General features: G+C 42.3%; 1 protein-coding gene across 2 annotated transcripts in view; it reads right to left on the bottom strand.

Annotated features, from left to right (window-relative positions):
- Window positions 1-4992: 4992 nt before the first annotated feature.
- ULK2 (unc-51 like autophagy activating kinase 2) overlaps window positions 4993-17340 on the bottom strand; it is a 40610-nt gene continuing 28262 nt past the window's right edge. For both annotated transcript variants that reach the window (XM_050908883.1, XM_050908884.1), the window contains 11 exons: window positions 17045-17125; window positions 13900-14186; window positions 13583-13776; window positions 12959-13068; window positions 11972-12124; window positions 11022-11230; window positions 9543-9721; window positions 8493-8611; window positions 7957-8114; window positions 6934-7069; window positions 4993-6828 (listed from right to left, as the gene is read on the bottom strand). In XM_050908883.1, the coding sequence (XP_050764840.1) occupies window positions 6761-6828; window positions 6934-7069; window positions 7957-8114; window positions 8493-8611; window positions 9543-9721; window positions 11022-11230; window positions 11972-12124; window positions 12959-13068; window positions 13583-13776; window positions 13900-14186; window positions 17045-17125 (1694 nt within the window). In that variant the 3' untranslated portion in view covers window positions 4993-6760. The remainder of the gene's footprint in view (window positions 6829-6933; window positions 7070-7956; window positions 8115-8492; window positions 8612-9542; window positions 9722-11021; window positions 11231-11971; window positions 12125-12958; window positions 13069-13582; window positions 13777-13899; window positions 14187-17044; window positions 17126-17340) is intronic.

The raw sequence follows: 17340 nt of genomic DNA, 5'->3' as shown, positions 1-17340 counted from the left end.
GCAGCAGCTGCCAGGGTCCAGAGCAGCGTCCTTCAGCTGCAGGTGCGAGCTTAGAGAGCACAAGAGATCAGATAGTTTGGCAAGAGCATAAGTTAAAGGAGGAAAGAGCAAAAGACCAGAGCGGGGTGAAGAACGTGAGCCGAGCGCCCGCGGCTGCAGGAGCCGGGCAGGGCCCCCGGGAATGGGCAGCGGCTGCACCGTCAGTACCTTGATTCCCACCGTCAGGGACGCTCCTTCCTTCGTCCCAGCGCCTCCGCTTCTGTGGGCTGCGTTGCAGGAGAGCGCCGGCTGCTCGCAAAGGCTGCCAATCCCCCGTGGGCTCCCCCGGGATCTCCGCCGAGCTGGGGGTGGGACCGGGTCTGGCATTGACTGGGGCCCAGCAGGTTGTGAAATGCTGGCAGACGTGGGGCAGAGAAACGTATCGCGTGAGAACCCGGGGGGGCAAAGTCCCCTTCGGGGTTCCTTATCTAAGGAGGGTAAGTGGCACAGGGCAGCTTTACCCCTCGGTTTTCCCTTGCAGAGCAAATGCTGCATGAACTCACCGAGCGCCTCATCTTTGGGTGGCATTTTTGAGCCCAAGTGCTGGTGAAGGGATCACGGTGCCTTTCCAGCAACCTCCTGCGCGGGTGGGAGGGAGAGACAAGTCGGTCAAGGAAAACTGGCCAGGAAGCGCTGAAAATGCAGGTGGTGGTTTGTAGGAGGCAAAGCACTCAACAGGAACAGCCTGGCCAGGACAGTCAAATTAACCTCGATACAGCACTTGCATGGGAAACAAGCCAAAAAAAAGCAGGGAAAGGAGCTGAGACAAGGCTGGGCTCGTTCCAGTTAAAAATAGTCCTGCCACAACTTATTCGAAAAAACGCAAGGGGATTATTTGAAAATTACTCCCAGGTTGTTACGCGCTACCGTTCCTGATGCGCTCTTACGCAGGCCATTTATTGCTAGCGCTCCTCTGCTGAAACTATGCCCAGCTAAATCCCTGCCCACCACACACACCTCTGCGACGCACAGGGCCAGCAGCTGGGTGCTCGAGCCCAGGAGATGGGGCTAGCGTGGAGTACACGCTCCCCCCCACCGCCCCCCCCAAAGTTTCATGACATTTTCCCAGGCCTGCATAGCTCTCCGAGGCTGGGGGGTGGCAGGCTGCGCCTGAGCCACAACTTCCCCCAAACACAGAGCTTGGCTTTCATGAAGTCAGAGTTGGCTTTGCTAACCACTCCCGGGCTGCGGCTCAGCCAGCACGTGAACATTTCACAAGCTATTGCACAGATCTCGGCAGTAAACAGTCTGCCGTGGAAAAGAATGACAAGAGCAACTGCCAGTACTTGCACGCAGGAGGCAACATGCGAAAGAAAAACAGGCTGGGCTTGAGAGGGCCCTTGCACTGTGGTATATGAAAAGGAGCTGGGTTTGCATTCAAGAAGATGCGGGTAGGAGAAGTGGGAATGTTCCTCGCAGGAGCGTTACCTGATGCAAACGTGCTCTCCTTGATCCTGTTAGTATTCTTGCAGGCAGGGCAGGTTGGAGCTCTGTCCAGGCACCACGCTGTCTGGAGGTCCAAGGAAAATTCGATAAGGAATTAATGCTACTGCAATCAGAGTCAAAGTCTTTGAGCTCTCAGTGTGGAGTATTATATCGTGCCTGGGGAAGCAGTGCTGCAATGCATCCTCTGTAGGCAACGCGCCACCGAGGGATGTCTGCAGGAGCAGGGAGATGGTTATTTACCTATGTTTTCCAGAGTGGCCATTCTCCAGAGCCTGTATAATTCTCACCCTTCAGCCCAAGGGTTTTCATGCCACAACAGTGCTTCTTGTGCTTGGCGTCACACACAGGAGGCAAACATCCCAGCTCCCAGTTCATCCCAGTGGCCAGCAGGCTGGTACTGTGCCACGCTTTCGCAGAAACCTGGCCTTAAGGCTCCTCGGTATGCGCAGCAATGAGACAGCAGCAGCGTACTGCATCCTGGGAGACGGTCCCTTTTGGTCCTTGTCAGGGACATCTTTAACCAATTACAGACAGGAAGCAAGGCTGAGGGCATTTTAAGTGTTGCAAAACATGAGCTGAATCTCCCTGGAGGGGCTGGGCGAGACACGTGGATTTCAGGGAAGTGCGGGATCTCGAATGAGATGGAAGAATACCCCAGACAGCACTCAGTGAAACGCATGGTCTGCAGCGTGCTCCCCACGCCTAGGAGCTGACAGTGTTTTCTATTTTTATTCAGTCACTAAGAAACAATAAAGAAGGGAACTATTTATGGGAAAGTAATTGAACTCCAGAAGAATCCGGAGGTAAGCAGTGCTGGGGGTGCTCTAATCCCCAGGGCTACACTTAGAGCAGCAAGAGATGTTTTATTGAGAAGCTGAGCCTGAGACTGCCCCCTCCCCTCCATTCCTCGCAGCCCCTTGCCCTCGCTCCCTGCTTGGAGTCAGTTATAGCAAGGCACTGCGGTGAGACAGGCTCCTGCCCTGCGCTGGGCCTGCGGAGCATGCCTTTGTGCTGTTCCTTGCCCTGCTCCCAAAAGCATCCAGCAGAGCCTAGGAAAGGAGGACTTTGGTTTAGAAGATAAGCTGTGCACTATTTGGTTTCAAGAGTCCACCAAATAATGCAGCTGATCAATAAATGTTTTTTTAGCTCGCATACCACACAGAACTTCAAGTTTTTAGCTAGGCTGACAATCCTCAGTTTCCACTTAAATGTCTGCCTAGTCTCGAGTTCCAAGTGTTTTTCTGAAAGTCACACAATCTGGCCAGTAGCACAAGAAGATGGGCAGATACAGAAGCCCAAACAGCACTCAATCATAAAAGCGGGTACAGAAGATTAACAACAGGGAAAGGTTTTAAGGAACCTACACAAATAAATGCAGCTCAGTTCATTTATGGCATCACTTGTTTTGAAAGCTGTGGCTGATCTCACATTTGCAAGAACAAGATACTGTGTAGTACAGAGCCATGGTCTGTGGGCTGCATTGTAGACATAGCTGGAGCCATGGAAAATGTGAAAGCGACACAAAGAAACAATGAAAATGATTGGCACAAAGACTGCAGCAAGACTCAACAGCACCACTGGCACTTGGTTTGCTTTCAGCCAAAGAGGAGGGGGGAGCCTGCCACATACAAAAGCCTATTGAAAAGGTGTTTGTCCGAAGAAGCAGTGCCAAGACTTAGTTAGACTGAGCTCCAGCTGACTTAAAAGACCTCAAGGGAGGGGTTACTGAGATATACTTCACTGATCTACAGAAAGGAGGAGCCATGTGGGCGCTTTTTAAAAAGCCACAGCCGTGGCTATGGCTGAGGTTGGACAGGGAAGTTCAGGATAAAAGATTTGCTTAAAGACTTAAAGGCATCCCGGACAGTCAAAGAAGATAGTAGCAAGCAGAGTTCAGAGCAGACAACAAAGTCAAAGGATCAAAATTTTAGAAAAAAAACCAAAAACCCACGCAAAAAATAGGAGAGGAAGCAGGAGTCAAAAAGGAGGTGGGTCACAAGTCAGGTCACAAGGCAGCCTATCTGAATTTCAAAGCCTCAACAAGCTTTGAAAGCAGCAGCATCCAGCTTTACTTGCTCTAGACGAAAAAGCAAGCTTCCCTTTTCGGTGCAGCCGGGCTGTGCGCTGCACGGTGCTGTGACACCAGTGGATCACAACAACAGTTATTGCCTCTGAACCCTTGACATGGCTGTACGAGAAAGTAGAAAGAACTATGCAGAACCTAGCGAGTCCCAGGAACAACTCACACCTCTCAACTGAAAAATGCTTCTCAGAATAATTGGCAGTATCTTAGTTGCAAGGTAAATTAACTAGATTTCGTTCTCTGTATCAGAGGAAGGGCTGAGAGTTCAACTTCTTGCTCATAAAAAGCAGCAAATGTCAGAATCAAAATGTGTTTTAGATTCCTCAGTTGACATTATACGCTATGGAGAGAGTGGAACAAGTACGGAACACGGTGCTCTTGAGTAGATGCTAGAGAGCTGAACTAGAAAAGCAGCACATCAAATATCTCCTTTCAAGTTCTATCTTTCAAAAGGCTGAAAAAAACCCTATTTGGTGGAAACAAGCACCTGCTGTTCAGTGCGGAGAGCTGAAGACAGGACAGCTTCACATCTTTGTAGAATGAGTGTATGCAGAAAGACAGGCCATGAACATTGGTCTCCTCCTCCTGAAAACAGCAAAGAAGAATAGCGCTTTTCTTCTCCTCCTGTTTGTGCAGCTGTAGTCTTGCTGGCAAGAGTGGAAGGAGAATGAGCTTGAATCCTGAGGAAAAAAAAAAAAGAAAACCAACAAAAACCAGTGAGTTCCTGGGAAAAGCAGCCTATCTCCTAGACTTGTGCATTAAGGCTTTTGCTTTGTTCCTAGATTCATGTTCAGACATATCATTAGCATTCCCTGCTCACTCCTTCCTCATCCTCTTTATGTGCCAGTCACAGGCATAGGGTTTTTTTAAAATAATAAATTGGGAAGAATTTGATAGTACAACTAAGAAATACAACAGCCACCTACCAGCTACCACAGCACACCTCAGCTGGGGAGAGGATATTAGCTACAAGGTGGACAAAGCCTGTTTTTTGTAAAGTTTGGATAGAAATTGTAACTTAACTGCCAGTTTTTGTCAATTAGCTCTGTATATGCTGTTTTGGCAGCCCAGACAGCTCCTCTTTGCTAGAGGCAACAAATAACCACCTTGTTGAAAGAACATACAGCTGTTACCCAGGAACCTACTTACCGTATTTGTTTTCAAATCCAAGTTTAAAAAAATACAATTAAAAAAAGCATGGTAAATTGTTTTCCTAAAGCAAGGGAAAACAAACTCAGGGACACTTTGTGCCAGAGCTATCCGGAGACAACAAACTCAAGTAAGTTGCCCCATCGCGCTGTGGTGGCATGTCCAACTGCTGAGGGGAACGTTCAGCAACGGGTTTAAGCAGCCAAGTAGAGACCCTTTTTCTGAAGTTAACACCGTTGGCCTTTGGTCACAGAGACACAGAAACTCAGTTTTACCATAGAAACACTTCCAGTGTCAGTATTTATTTTTACCTTAATATACATTTATACAGGCCATAATAAAAAGGCTATTACGCAACAGTTCAGTGAGTTATTACCTAGTTTCAAGAATAATGCATGCAATTACAAAGGAGAGGTAGAAACACCGTATTAAAGACCTAAAAATACAAACATTATATAAACAAACACTTTCAAATTAACTGTTGGAATTTCATACAGATAAATAAGGTAAAAAGTACATTACTCTGTCAAAGTAAAGGAAACACATGGTTATCCGAACACTGAAACAGTATTTTGATGTGTAAGCCCTGTACAACTTTGTCAAATAGTTCAGACCACTGTGTTTAAGAGGATTAAAATGATTTTGTCCTGGAGAATGGTTTATTCAAGTATTCAAGCAGTTGAGTAACAAAAAAAAGTCCCAAAAATAAAGTACAGGAACCATTTCCAGAGAAGCTGATCTGCCTAAATACTTTGCAAATCGCTGTCCTGATGATCTCATGGGATGCTTGAAATGATAATGCCTATAAGGCTAAATGAAGCTTCCCACCTCTCCCCCAAAATGCACACAAAATAATCCTGATTTTTCACACACTGTATGTAGGTATTCTACATCAATTTATCAGCATCTCAAACCCCAACATTATTTTCTGGTTTTGCATGGTTCCTTGCAGAACCTTTCAGTTTACAGTATTTATTGTAATACTGTCCAAGAAACAAACTACAGAGAACTGTCATTACACCCCTAGAGACTGCAGGCATTAATGCACATATCGCATGCACAACAAAAGATGCAACCAAATCTATATAAAAAGCAAACAACCAGCAACTCAACATTGCTATTACTGAGAAAGTCCAGAGCAGTAGTTACTCAAGTATTAGACAAATAGGTATAAAATGGAAAGGTTCACATGAATACAAGTTTTTACAGTTTGTTTGAAAGTCTTCTAGAAGCTACATTTGAAATTCTGAAAAGAATTTTATGTACACTGAAATGAAATTCAGCCAAGTCCATTGTGCCTTCTTTCTCTAATTTTTTTTTATATAGTTCTTCAAAAATGAATATACAGTTGCTTTAGTAAATTAGTGCAAAACAAAATATTTTGGAAGAAGATCACCAAATTGTATCCACATCAGCTGAAAACCCACTGGGGATTTTACACAGATGGAGCGCAATTTCTTCCATTACCATCTTTCCCCTGTGTAAAAGAGCGCTTTCTCACCATCCCTTCATATGACAAGCTGAGCCATCTTTACAACATGTGAGCTCCGATACAAGCCAGCTTAGCCCTGAAAGCTTCAAACAGCACTTGCACATGGTTGGGGTTTCCCAAATTCACTCCGCCACATTTTACTGACAACTTAAAAACATTTTTCACAAGCTTTTGAGGGAATCTTCTAAGGGAAATGTCTTTTTGTACCTGATGCAGAAGGATCCACTCTCTATAAACCTCATGAGGGAAAAAAAAACCCTGATCACTCAAGTTCAAAGCACACGTACAAGGATCAGTTTGAAATGTGAAGAGAGATTCTTTTAAATTCAGTTGCTAGGAGGAAAAATGAGCTGCTGGATCGGTAAGGCAAGTGTACTTTTGGAATTTCTCCTCTTTGAATATGCTGCTGTTTCTTTGGTAGTCACCACAGAAATGTAAGAATCATCTTCCACGTGGGGCAGAACAAGGACAACAATTAAGCTGTAGTGAAAAAAGTGCAGTATCACTGATGTGGTCCCTTATGTTCACACCATCTGGTCCTCGGGATATTCCTACTGCTCATATACAGCCACTGTGCTATAGCAAAGTGCAGAAAGCCTTCGCTCGATGCTAGATTTATCTGCAAACAGAGAGAGGTAAAATAGAGGTGATGACTTCAGCGTTATTTTACAGTGCATTAATTCCATGTAATTTTCAATATTTTCATTATTCAACATAAACTTACACTTGTGTACATTTTCTATATCTGCAGGGTCTTGCAGTATTTTAGTCAGTCCTTCCAGCAGCAAGGCTGCTTTGTGGTATCGATATGTAATATCTTCAGTTTGCTGAAACATCTCATCCAGAGCTGCCGACTGAACCTGGAATCATTCAGGAGATTCAGTTACATAAACTGCATTAGGCAAGTAATGAAATGAAAAATTCAAAATGAATGATATAAAAGTGTCATGAAGAAACGATTTTTGAGCCTTAATTTAGCTGATCTGTTTTTATAACCATAGGACAACAACGAAGTCTGAGAGAATAGAGCGCCTGTGCTGTAATAACTAAGGATATTCTGCACATATAAGCTATAAAAGCACTTTTTGATCTTTTGTGTTTACATGTGTTACAACAACATATGAATAAATATGCTTGTTCTTATACCTACGTTCTCTTGTAAAGAAGACAAATTAATTGTGCATGACTACACCATTATCAGGGTTAAGCACAATATTTGCTAATATCTTGTGTGCGACAGCTATGTTAAAAAGACTTCCCTGTCATCAAAAAAGCAGTTAAGTTTCCTGTATGGTTACTGCATCTGCTCCATGGCAGATAGAAAGTTTATCAATTACATGAAAAAGCTTCCACATGTTTGCTACCATTTTTGCTTTGCATGGACAGGCTGACGTTCTTCAAATTGACCTGGTAGACTGATGAAGCTACTTCTGTTGCTTCTATGCTTTAGAAAGCCTTACTGGATGAGACCTCAGCACACAGGGCTGTGTGGCTTAGGAGTTCATTTCCTAGTGTTTATCTACCAAATGTGCTGATGTAGGGGAAGTGTCCCTGAGGAACAGTATCTGCCAGGAACTTTAGCCAGAGTTAAAGCAGGGCAGGAAAGAGAGTGAAAGACTAACAAAATTTACCATGAACACAATTCTGGAAACATACATTCTATTTTCTGGTTATGTAGAAGAGGTATGTGAGAGAAGGAAGCAATTCATCTCAATGTCCTATCATTTAGGTAAAAGGAGTGACTTACCATTTCTACAGCACAGCTGTAGATGAGTTTCTCTGCAGTTACACTGTTGATTTCATCAATGAACCTTTGCTTGTCTGAAAAGAAACGATTCAACTTTTCCGTCAATTTCTTGCACATGCTGATACAGAATTTGTATCTCTCATTGAGGCTTTTCACAACTGGAAGAAAGGTAAGAAGAAATTTAAAAAAAAAACAAAAAAACAACAAAAAACAACCAAACAACAACATAGCTAAGTTCAGCTTTTCCCAGCACTAGCAAAGTCAATCTGTTTAAACTTGTGCTTTTAATGTTTATTTACTCTGCCACTTCTATGAATTAAGTGTATATCAAATAATTTCCATTTCAAGTTAATAACTGCCCATTTCGTAACAGTTTCTAGCTGTATCTTTGTTTACTATCAGAACTGTGCAATTGTACATATCTACAATTCTCTTCTACAGAAGAAAACAAACAAATGTTGCAACTTAAGCTTTTTGAGTGAGGTATCAGCAAAGAAAATTCACAAGCAAAGCAAATTAGATTATGTTGCATCTACCTTGCTTAACAGCAGTGGATGGGTTCAGTTTCCCCGATTTGACCTGTGCTTTGGCAAGATGCAGAGAAGATGCGAGTAACTGGGCGGCTTTCATATACAACACCAGCTGCTCTACTTGTCTAGGAAGGGGAGGGGGGGAAAAGTAATTATGTATCAAAACACCTTTCTTGAACACATTCAAGCCACGGGCAGACACCACTTTTTAATCACAACCCTACAGAGGACCCAGCAGCAAAGGAAGATAGACGTTTAAAATGCAACTCCACTCCTCCCTTCCCTTCACACTCTGTCACGGGTTTAGAGTACATCTGCTCATCTAGTAGCTGCAGCAGCAAATACAAACTGCTTTAATGCAGACATTTTAAAAAGGAACACTTATTTGTGGGGACTAACTGCCCGAGGTCAACGTCTTACCACAAGTGACGGGATGTACTTTTCTTGCAGCGTCATTTCCTATGCCCCTGGAATTCTCAGTTGTGAAAAGCAAACACTTTGCAGGGTTTTTTTTTTTTGTTGTTAGGGGTTTTTTTTGTTGTTGTTTTTTTCAGGAAGAAGGCAGGAAGTCGAACTGCCCTTTCCCACCACTCCAAATTTCTCCTATTTCTCCTTGCTTTTGATTTTGTATTAGGGCTGATTGGTTCCACTGAAAAAAGGTCAAATTTGGACACTCCGTCCCCCTTCCCAACATCCACCTCAGTGCTACTGCTTCAGCCTGGTCAACAGGAACAGATGAGGGCTCAGATCTGCTAGAAGCTGGTACACAAGTTTCCAAGTTTAGAAATGCACTGCTGCACCTCGAGCCTGAACTCCTCACCACTTTCCCCAACTTATGTGGCAGGCCAGAAAACACTGTCCTTTTATTTGTCTGCTAGCAAATGTCACACTATCCTTTGCTCTTTCTGATCTGTCTTCAGTTGCTAACAACTTATTCCTATAAAAGATTCTATACAGTAAAGCAATCACTCCCAACAAAAAGGGCTTAGTTTGAATACGTTTTTGATGTATTCAATATTCAGTAATTCTCTTGATACTATTTGACCGCATACTTACCCCCATTCTTTGCTTAGCTGGCTGATCTGATCAACAACTATGCTCTCCTGGATTTGGTACAGCGATACTGCAGAAGTACACAGGTCTGGGTTTCCTCCTCGTACTGCTGTCAGATCCAGAACACATTCTGTAAATGTCAGCATCATGTTTAGATGACGCAGTGTATCTGTGTGTTCTCTCTGTCAGAGGGAAAGATGACAACAATTTAACCATTATAAGCCGTAAGGAAAACAAGTACACTTAAAACTCTTGCTAATCATTTGAGGATTTCTTGGTATGTCAATTCTATGCAGAAATCACATTGTAGTAGAGCCAGCACTATGGTCTACAGAACCAAACGGGTCCAAACAGATCAACAGATATTAACTTGTTCTCTCTTCGTTAATGATTTCAAGATACTGTAGCTTATACTTAAGTGTCTTTCAACAAAGCCAAAGGAATTGGGACATGGAGTTCTATGTTTGTTGAAACCTGAGCAACTAAAGGAATCACAAGTGGGACATATTACTTGTTATTATGTTATCAGCAACCCAAAAATATGCTCGGCACTCGTATGAGAAGCCAGGAGGAACATTTGGCTTTTATTACATAACAGACTTGATACCTACAAGAGAACCAATCTAAAGCTTCATACTTATCTGCTTCACTTTAATTTACACTTAGATCTAGAATTATATTGTGTTAAAAGGTGGCTGTTGCCAAAGTTTACAATTTAAACTAAACAACTTCAACTGGAACTAACAACTCACTGCTTCTTGGTGACTAAAACAGGTACTACATGCATAGTCTCTGCTCAAAAAAAAAAAAGCCTTCAAAACTAATCAAACATATCTTAGCAATATTTATAATCTTTTCATTAGTAATGCAGATCTATATATTTTTTAAACTCTATCTGTGGGAAGAATACAGTGTCCTGTCAAACGTTCATGGTATAACATACAGATTCAATAGCGATCCAAACACCTTCCAGCAAGATGTGAATGAGAAAACAGAACAGCAATCTGTCTTGAGAAATTTACAGTCCAAGGATAGCATTCTGGTGAAAGACCACCCCAATTTGTGTTTTTGAAGTGTCACTCCTCCACACATTTTAAAAAATATAGGACACTTCCCACAAGTAGGATTTAATGTCATCCACTGACTGTGAAGCAGCAGTTAAAAACAATGCCCAGAGGGATATTGCTACTGTCAGCACCCATGTCCAGAGACTTGGCATTAAAACAGAGGCCTCTTTGGAAGGCTCTGGTGAACAAAAGCAGTCATGTTCCTTCGGTTACCTATTCAAATACATGAAATGCCAGGAATAACTACCAAAGAGAAATTGGCCACAATTGATACAGGAATATTTTCAAGATCTTAAAAAGGAATATGTGAGACAGTAAGAGGAAACTATGAAGTGCACTGAGCAGTCCTGTTTTTACCATGTCTCTGTTTTAGCAGCATTATACATTATAAAACATTAAATTATTTTTTCTATACCTCCATTAAAGTTTCCTCAGGCAATTCGGGAGCTTCAAAAGTGATAAAGCCCTCTAAGCTGGGAGGCGAAGTACCATAAGGCATGTACTTCAGACTCGGAGCTGCCTCGGCTCCCGGAGGAGAAGAACCCATATAAATACCAGGAGGAGAGCCCATATATACACGGCCACTAGTAGAGCAGAGAGACCCTCCAGAACTGTTTGATCCAACTACAAGAAAAATAACACACACATTCAGTCTAATAGGTTGTTCCATCTCGCAGCACTGGGGCTGCGGATGATAGCAAATGACAAATCAGTAGTCATCACAGATTCACTTTTGGGAGGCTCTCCTCATTGTTCCTTGCATCACTCTGTAGAGAATGCAAAGGCTACACCGTAATGAACAGTGACAATTCATAACACAGATTCTGGGAAATGGCTGACAAGGATTCCAAGGCAGAGAGTCCAACAGTACAGACCAAAGGTTGTGCTATAGTTCACAAAAGCACACTGCTGCAGACTCCTGCTCATCCTGAGCAGATGAAGGCCTTTACCTTGAGATCTTTGCTATTTGGCAACATAGCCAACACATGCCGAAATGCAGTCAGCTCACAGCCCTTGTGTGTTGTTTCTGGTACAATGCACAGCAGCAGGCAAAAATACAGAATCAGAAATCTAACTTTTCCTCTCCACCTTTGTCATAGAGATCTATTATACTCCCTGTGGTGGAGTAAAGCTGTGTACACAGGAGGTTACACAACGCTGTATTGTAAATCCGTGCCTCTGGCCCTCTCTTTAGGGGAGAAAAGGCAGAAGTCATCTGATATTAATCTCTACTTTACAGAGCACTTTTACTGTATGGCCTAGAGGACCTACTGTGCAAGGCAGTAATCAGGTTACTGGCCCAAGAAGTGGGCAAGCCTAAATACTGCATTTGAGAACAGTCCACAGTTGTCACAAAAGTCTTACCTGAGGTCGTTCTTGTTCTGAGGACCATATGGGTGCAGGTAGGAGGGGTGGCGCTGCTTGGAGGGGACCCAACAGTAAACATGACAGCCCGAGAACTTGCCCCGCTTCCTATGGAAGGAGGTGCCATTGCAATTCCATAGGCCCCTGCTGGAGCTGGAAGAGAAAATTTCAGCAAGTTAGTCCCCATTACATATAATCATACCAATAAGTAATTATATGCAGCAAATTGGAGCACTGCAATACAACATGCTTTGATGTAGATCCAAGACTTGGACTAGTTAGAAGTTCTGACAGCAAATAAGCTGAGTGGACAGCCTTGGCGATACACACAGAGTCAAGATGCAGTCTACATGTATCTTTTTACTTTCAATCTCTCTCTGCTCTACTCTCGCCTACAAAAGAACAACAGAGGCTCTCTCTGAGAGCCTGAGGACAACACCAGTCCTGCAACAAAAGATATAACAGAAAAATTCTAAAGGCAGACCATGACAGGTCTGGAGGCTAAAGACCAGCCCTGTCTGCAGAACTCCTTCCATCTGCTCAAAAACGAGGTGAGAACTTCCGGTGGCCACTTGTGGCAAAGGACAAGCTGGGGGAGGGAGGAGAAAAGAAAACGACCCAGAATTACATAAACTGGCTTTCGTATGAAAACAAGGTGGAATTAGGAAATGAAACAGCCACAAATGTTGTATTAAAAATAAAAATAAAACCAAACCAAAAAAACCCAAACCCCTCTAGCCACTATAGGCAGTTGAGATATTTCTGTGTTTAGCACAGAAATAGGTATTTTCCTGTCTCAGTTATTTTTAAAGCTATGCTAAAGAAATGGAACATATTCCCTTAAAGATTAAAAAAAAAGCCTTCTGTACTGAGGCTAAAAATTGTCAGAACCAATTATCGAAGTTGGAAGCAGAACTGTGTCTAGTTGGCACTCCATAAAAAACCTAGCACATAAAGACAGCTTGGATGTATCAATCTGTTCCTTACCTGTATCCATTGGTCGCTCTGTATTGAGGCTGTCTGTACTGCCTTGATATAACTGGCCACCAAGGGTAGTCTTTACCTGTTGATCCGATAGCTTCCCAGTGCTAACAGACCTAGACAGAAAAACATATGAATTCACAACAAAGTTCTTCAGTAAGATCTTCCTATCTAACTTGCAACTAAGGATGACTTTCAGATTCTTGGTATTTATTAGAGAATTCGTCAACAAAAGTACAGAAAGTCTTGAAATCTCGCTGTTCATCATGGACCTACTGAAATAGAGCTAACCATAAAAATAAAGAGACCTTTTTCTCTTAAAAATTTATGCTGCAAATTTTGCCATATAGATTTTCAAGCAAAAACTGAACCGGCTTCACAGAGGCAATGAAATTCCATATTCAGATAATCAAAACAAAAGGGAACTAGACAGCAACACAAAGCGCTCCAGGAAGTCCATGCTATATTTATACACAGTACAAAACGTTTCTGTTGTATACACCAAACCTCAGCATCTCCTCACAGCTCACTTTTTGCATGCTCTTACCCTCCAAGTTGCTGTGTGCAATGTACATTCTTCTGTCAAGTTATCTACCCAGCTTTACAGGTTATAAATACTACAAAGCCTACCTGCCGAACGTAGTTTTGCTGTGCTGTTCTCCTGCCTGCTTTTCACCTCCTTGGGTCAAGTGGAAGTGTGTGAAATCCCTTGGGTCAGTGATGTCTTTAGGCTGCAACGGGGTATCTACTGAGCCCTGGCGATTAGCCAGGGCCAGCAAGTTTGAGGATGCTTGAGTTTTAGGTATTTTGAAAGGAGCTGTTGCCTTTAAGAATCAAGACCAAGAACACACAAAAAACAAAGTTAGAACCCCAAAATATTCTTGGGAATGTTTTCAGGCAGTGTGTTACCACTTCACATTTTACTGACAGTGGAAAACTTCACAAACCTTAGTAGGAGAGCCAATGATGGTTGGTAATGGAGTTTTGAACAGCCAGTCTGAACTCCTAGGTGACGATCCCATATGTTTGGTAGGTGAGGTTCCCAGGCTACCTGGCCTACTTGGTTGTGGAGAATGACTGTATCCATACCCAGCATAGGATGGGCATACTGGATCTGAATGCTGCTTTCTGAGCTTCTGCTTGTTTTGGTAAATATCTGTGAGAGTAGGAGCACTCTGCAACCTCGCTCCCATCAAAAGTGACTGGGGAGACTGAGATGGTGGTATCGGAGAACCTGTGGGGATGAAAAACAATGAAGTAAAGTTCTACTTGCAGTGCTTGGAAAAACGTATCAACGAAGCCCAAAATGCCAGAGATCAACATTAAACTGAAAGGAGATGGGACTGCAAATATCATGAGATATGTTTGATCATCAACTCACTAGATGGCAAGGAGAATGGATTTAGCCTGTCGGCTATTTGCACTAAAGCTACATTACACTGATGAGACGTGCAAGCTGCCAAATAGGCAAGATTTCAGGGTGACAGCTGTACTGGCAGCTGCAGTACCTCTGGCAACCTGCATCAAGACAAATAAAGTGGTTGGATTCAGCAGGAATGGCATAACCAATACTGAAATTTCAAGAGCAGCCACCAAGACTCTAGGTTGAATAGAGGTTCAAGTACTGGAATTATATTCTTGCAAGCAAGTGCGTGAATGCGACATTGCATGTTAATGACTTGTTTTGTACGTAATGACTTCATTTGCAGACACAAAAGGCAGCTCATCTCATGGTTCCTGCAGGAAAACTAGGTACTAAAAAGAACCAAATTATTCAGATAGAACAGTTTGGGATCATTATTTTGGGCAGTCATTTACTTTTTAGTCTGTCAGACTGAATCTTTTTCAAAAGCTTACTATGTATAAAGGAAGTCCACGCTTAAGTACAAGTGCAAAGTTACTCCTAAAGCAAATGGAAATGGAAGAGCTATAAGCAGTCATTTAAACAGAGGGCTTTGGGGAAATATCTCCTATAAACATCTCACCTACTCAAAGGTGCCCCTCCTCTTTAAAAATAAGGAACCTGAAATTTGATGAAATGGTCTCTTCCTCGTGATATTTTTATGTCTCATGATGAGGAACTGTGCAAAGTTACAAACAATACATAAGACTTCAGCTTTATGGCCACAGCTTCCCAGACAAAATGCCTATCTTTGTAACCTCGAAGAACTGACACTGAAGTGACAATTTCACAGAGAGAGAGAGAGAGAGAGGGAGGGAGGGAGGGAGGGGGGGGCGCAAAACTGAAAATGACCCATACTAACTAGATAAGATTTTTAAGAGCTGGCCAAGACAATCTTCAGACATAGGCTCCATTTCATAAATGTATACTCAAAAACCTGTCACAAACTTCTTGCAGTTTGCTCAGCAAAGTGCCCAGCTGTTAAGACACATCTTTCAACCTTCTTAAGCCTATGCTTTTGCTACTTAGATTTTGAATATGAGCTGCTTCATCTTTTCATCTTGATTTCATTCCACTCCATTAAACAGTATGTTTTAGAATAGCCTTTCTGCCTGCAGCTCCAGCAGAGGGATCACGCCTATTTCTCATTAACTTCCCAGCCAAGAATTTGCTTGTTTGAAATCTCTCTGCTCATCTGTCTCATAGCATTGAAAGTCCTCACCTGTCGTTTCAGAAACCAGTCTTAGATCTCACTGGTTACTGTTCTAGTGTCATTGCCACCACAGGGAAGGCTTCTGAATTAGAAGTTTGTCCTCTGCTGCCACTGGGAGCAAGACCAGCTCAATTAGTTCAGAAGCTACATTATGACAGACATCTTCAGTCCTTAGAAAATCTCAGTACAGATGACCTCACTTCACCGAGAAGCAAAAGACAGCTTCCCATACCCATTTAACACTGAAAAACAGACTTGCTGCGATTTGTGGTATTTTACAAGTAGAAATACCACTGCAGTCATTTGAAATTAAGAAATAAAATCAAGCAGGAAAAGAATGCAGGCAACAGATGAAGAAATGAAACATTGAAAACCCTTATAACCATAAAAACAGTGCTGTGGTATGTTACAAGTACAAGTCAGTTTGACACTGGCAAAAGGCACTAAACAGCAGCCCTACAAAATTCTCTCCAAAGAAAAGATGCAACAAGAAAAGCATACACACTGCTTTGTATTCTCTTCACATGCACCCTTTTTTTTAAGAGACTATTTCAAATCTGAGGATTCATTCCTTGCCTTTTTGTTGAGACTGCCAATGGCATAGCAATTATGAAGGCAATTTTTGAGACACGTCATAGAACTTCATTTCATATGGATGAAACTATTCCCAGATATTTGAAATATGGCTACTCCAAGAAATGAAGGTTCTGTCATCTCCAGATGATTTTGGAAAGTGTTTAAATAAGGGAAAAACCCACAATGCAGTTTCAACACCACCTCTTAGAAAGTAAAAATAAAGAGTATAACTAGTATTTTAGATAAAGAAGAAAATGCACACAAAATGTGCATAGAGCAAAAGAACATGTTGCTGAATTGCATATTCTTATGCCCAGTCCTTCCGGCATTACAGTGCGATTCCATCTTTAACAGTCTCAGAACGTCTTCAAGTCCTATTTCTCTCTGATCTTTTTTTTTTTCCTGCTGGCATGCCATCATAATTTACGACTTGCAAAGCTTACTGAATGCTTAGCAACACTAACATCAGATCCCAGTCAATTTCCTAAAGGAATGACGAAAACGTGTTGGACGCTGTACACCGGCAGTTTTTCTTCCCTTTTCTGAGGACTGGCATGACAGAGCTGGTCTATCAAAACCAGATTCTGAGAAGCATGTTACTACCATTCATTATAATCCATCCACTTCCATCCCTGTTTAAAGATAGGCATTATCAGAGTTGCTTTTTCATCTTGAGAAAAAGAAACTTCAGTTGCTCTCTTATTGTGTAGGGAATGAGTTATGGGGAAAGGTGTCTTGATACAGCCACAATTAGGCTAAGTTTCTACAGAAACTCAGTGCACCACTTACCCAGTGTCTCCTATTAACCCATACTAATGTAGTGTTGGCTCTCCTCCCCGTCACAAAACGCTGCAGGAGCTCTAGCAAAATAGTACTGGTTGCCTTGTCCAAAGTCACTCACCTGAGAAGTTTCTACTCCTTGATTCATGTCCTTGAAGTTGTCCGCAACAACAGTGTCCAAGCTGCTCAGGTATGGTTCCAACTATGCAAACAAAATCAAAATGTGAATTTACACTTTATACTTCACCTACAAATGAAGGTAAAGCAAAATAAAACCTAGTTAGTTTACTTCTGTGAGTCATTTAACAGAAATTATTTCTGCAAATGTGACCTAGTTGGGCAGATTTTGATTTAAGATAATTTCAAGCAAGAATTAAGTGTTCTGAATTACTGTTCCAGATAAACCTTCACTAATTG

This window comes from Gymnogyps californianus, chromosome 20 (genome assembly GCF_018139145.2).
Source record: "Gymnogyps californianus isolate 813 chromosome 20, ASM1813914v2, whole genome shotgun sequence".
In the NCBI taxonomy this organism is placed as follows: Eukaryota; Metazoa; Chordata; class Aves; order Accipitriformes; family Cathartidae; genus Gymnogyps; species Gymnogyps californianus.
This window is presented reverse-complemented; position numbering and strand designations above follow the sequence as displayed.